Source organism: Cebus imitator, unplaced genomic scaffold, assembly GCF_001604975.1.
Source record: "Cebus imitator isolate Cc_AM_T3 unplaced genomic scaffold, Cebus_imitator-1.0 Scaffold111, whole genome shotgun sequence".
Lineage (NCBI taxonomy): Eukaryota > Metazoa > Chordata > Mammalia > Primates > Cebidae > Cebus > Cebus imitator.
Genome location: NW_016107426.1, coordinates 5,990 through 6,992, shown reverse-complemented (window position 1 = coordinate 6,992; position 1,003 = coordinate 5,990). Strand labels below are relative to the sequence as shown.

The following is a 1,003-nucleotide window of genomic DNA, read 5'->3' as shown; positions in this document are numbered from 1 at the left end:
AAAAAAAAAAAAAAAAAATTCCAAAGAAACTACAGTGACAGAAAGCAGATTGGTGGTTTCCTGGATCCCAGGACTTAGTGAAGGAACTGATTGCAAATGGGAACAAGGGAATATTTTGGATGCTGGAAATGTTCTATAGTGTCATTGTGGTTCTTTGATTGTATTCAATTGCTAAATCACACACCCACAGTTAAAATTGTTACAGTTTGTTGTCTAAAATGAAACATTAATAAAGTTAGGGAAAATTTTTTAGGGCTTAATAGATTGCCAGTAGATATTAACATAAGGTTTAGTTGCCAAACAATCTTTCAATGGGTTGCCAGCAAAGGGACTTTTAAAGGAAATTTCTAGGCACACACAGTCAGGGGGAAAAAAGTTTTCTTTTTTTCAGTGGGGTTAGAGTGAGATGGGATGTCATGGCATGAGGCTCCTGGGATCTTGGTGCCCTGAGGCAGTAACATGTGGTCCACTCTTGTTCTCACTGGCACAGCAGCTGAAACGGATTCAGAATTTGGGCTTACCATTTGCTCACAACCCCAAATAGACTTTTCCGTTGCCAAATTTCATGCAGCTCTCTATTTTTGACTAAGACTCATATGCTGTTGCAAATGCGAGATATTTTCTTCATGAAATGCAAAGTGTTAACCATTAAATGAAGGCGGCAGTAGAACTTGATGTGCTGCCTCATGGAAGATTTTGGTTTGCTACTGATGATACACTCTTTAATATGACCATTGTTTTTTTATCTTTTAGGGACTGTGGAGTTTATTATGGACTCAAAACATAATTTCTATTTCATGGAGATGAATACAAGGCTGCAAGTGGAACACCCTGTTTCGGAGATGATCACAGGAACTGACTTGGTGGAGTGGCAGCTTAGAGTGAGAATATTTTTTCTATTAAAGATTAGTCTTAGGCCGGGCGCGGTGGCTCAAGCCTGTAATCCCAGCACTTTGGGAGGCCGAGGCGGGTGGATCACGAGGTCAAGAGATCGAGACCATCC

General features: G+C 40.3%; 1 protein-coding gene across 1 annotated transcript in view; it reads left to right on the top strand.

Moving 5' to 3' along the window:
• The window catches only part of LOC108311040 (methylcrotonoyl-CoA carboxylase subunit alpha, mitochondrial-like), a gene marked incomplete at its 3' end in the record, with an annotated part of 50,187 nt that extends 49,213 nt beyond the window's left edge, over window positions 1-974 (top strand). Inside the window, exon 12 of the mRNA XM_037741918.1 lies at window positions 754-974. Within this exon, the coding sequence (XP_037597846.1) occupies window positions 754-974 (221 nt within the window). The remainder of the gene's footprint in view (window positions 1-753) is intronic.
• Between the last annotated feature and the right edge of the window lie 29 nt (window positions 975-1,003).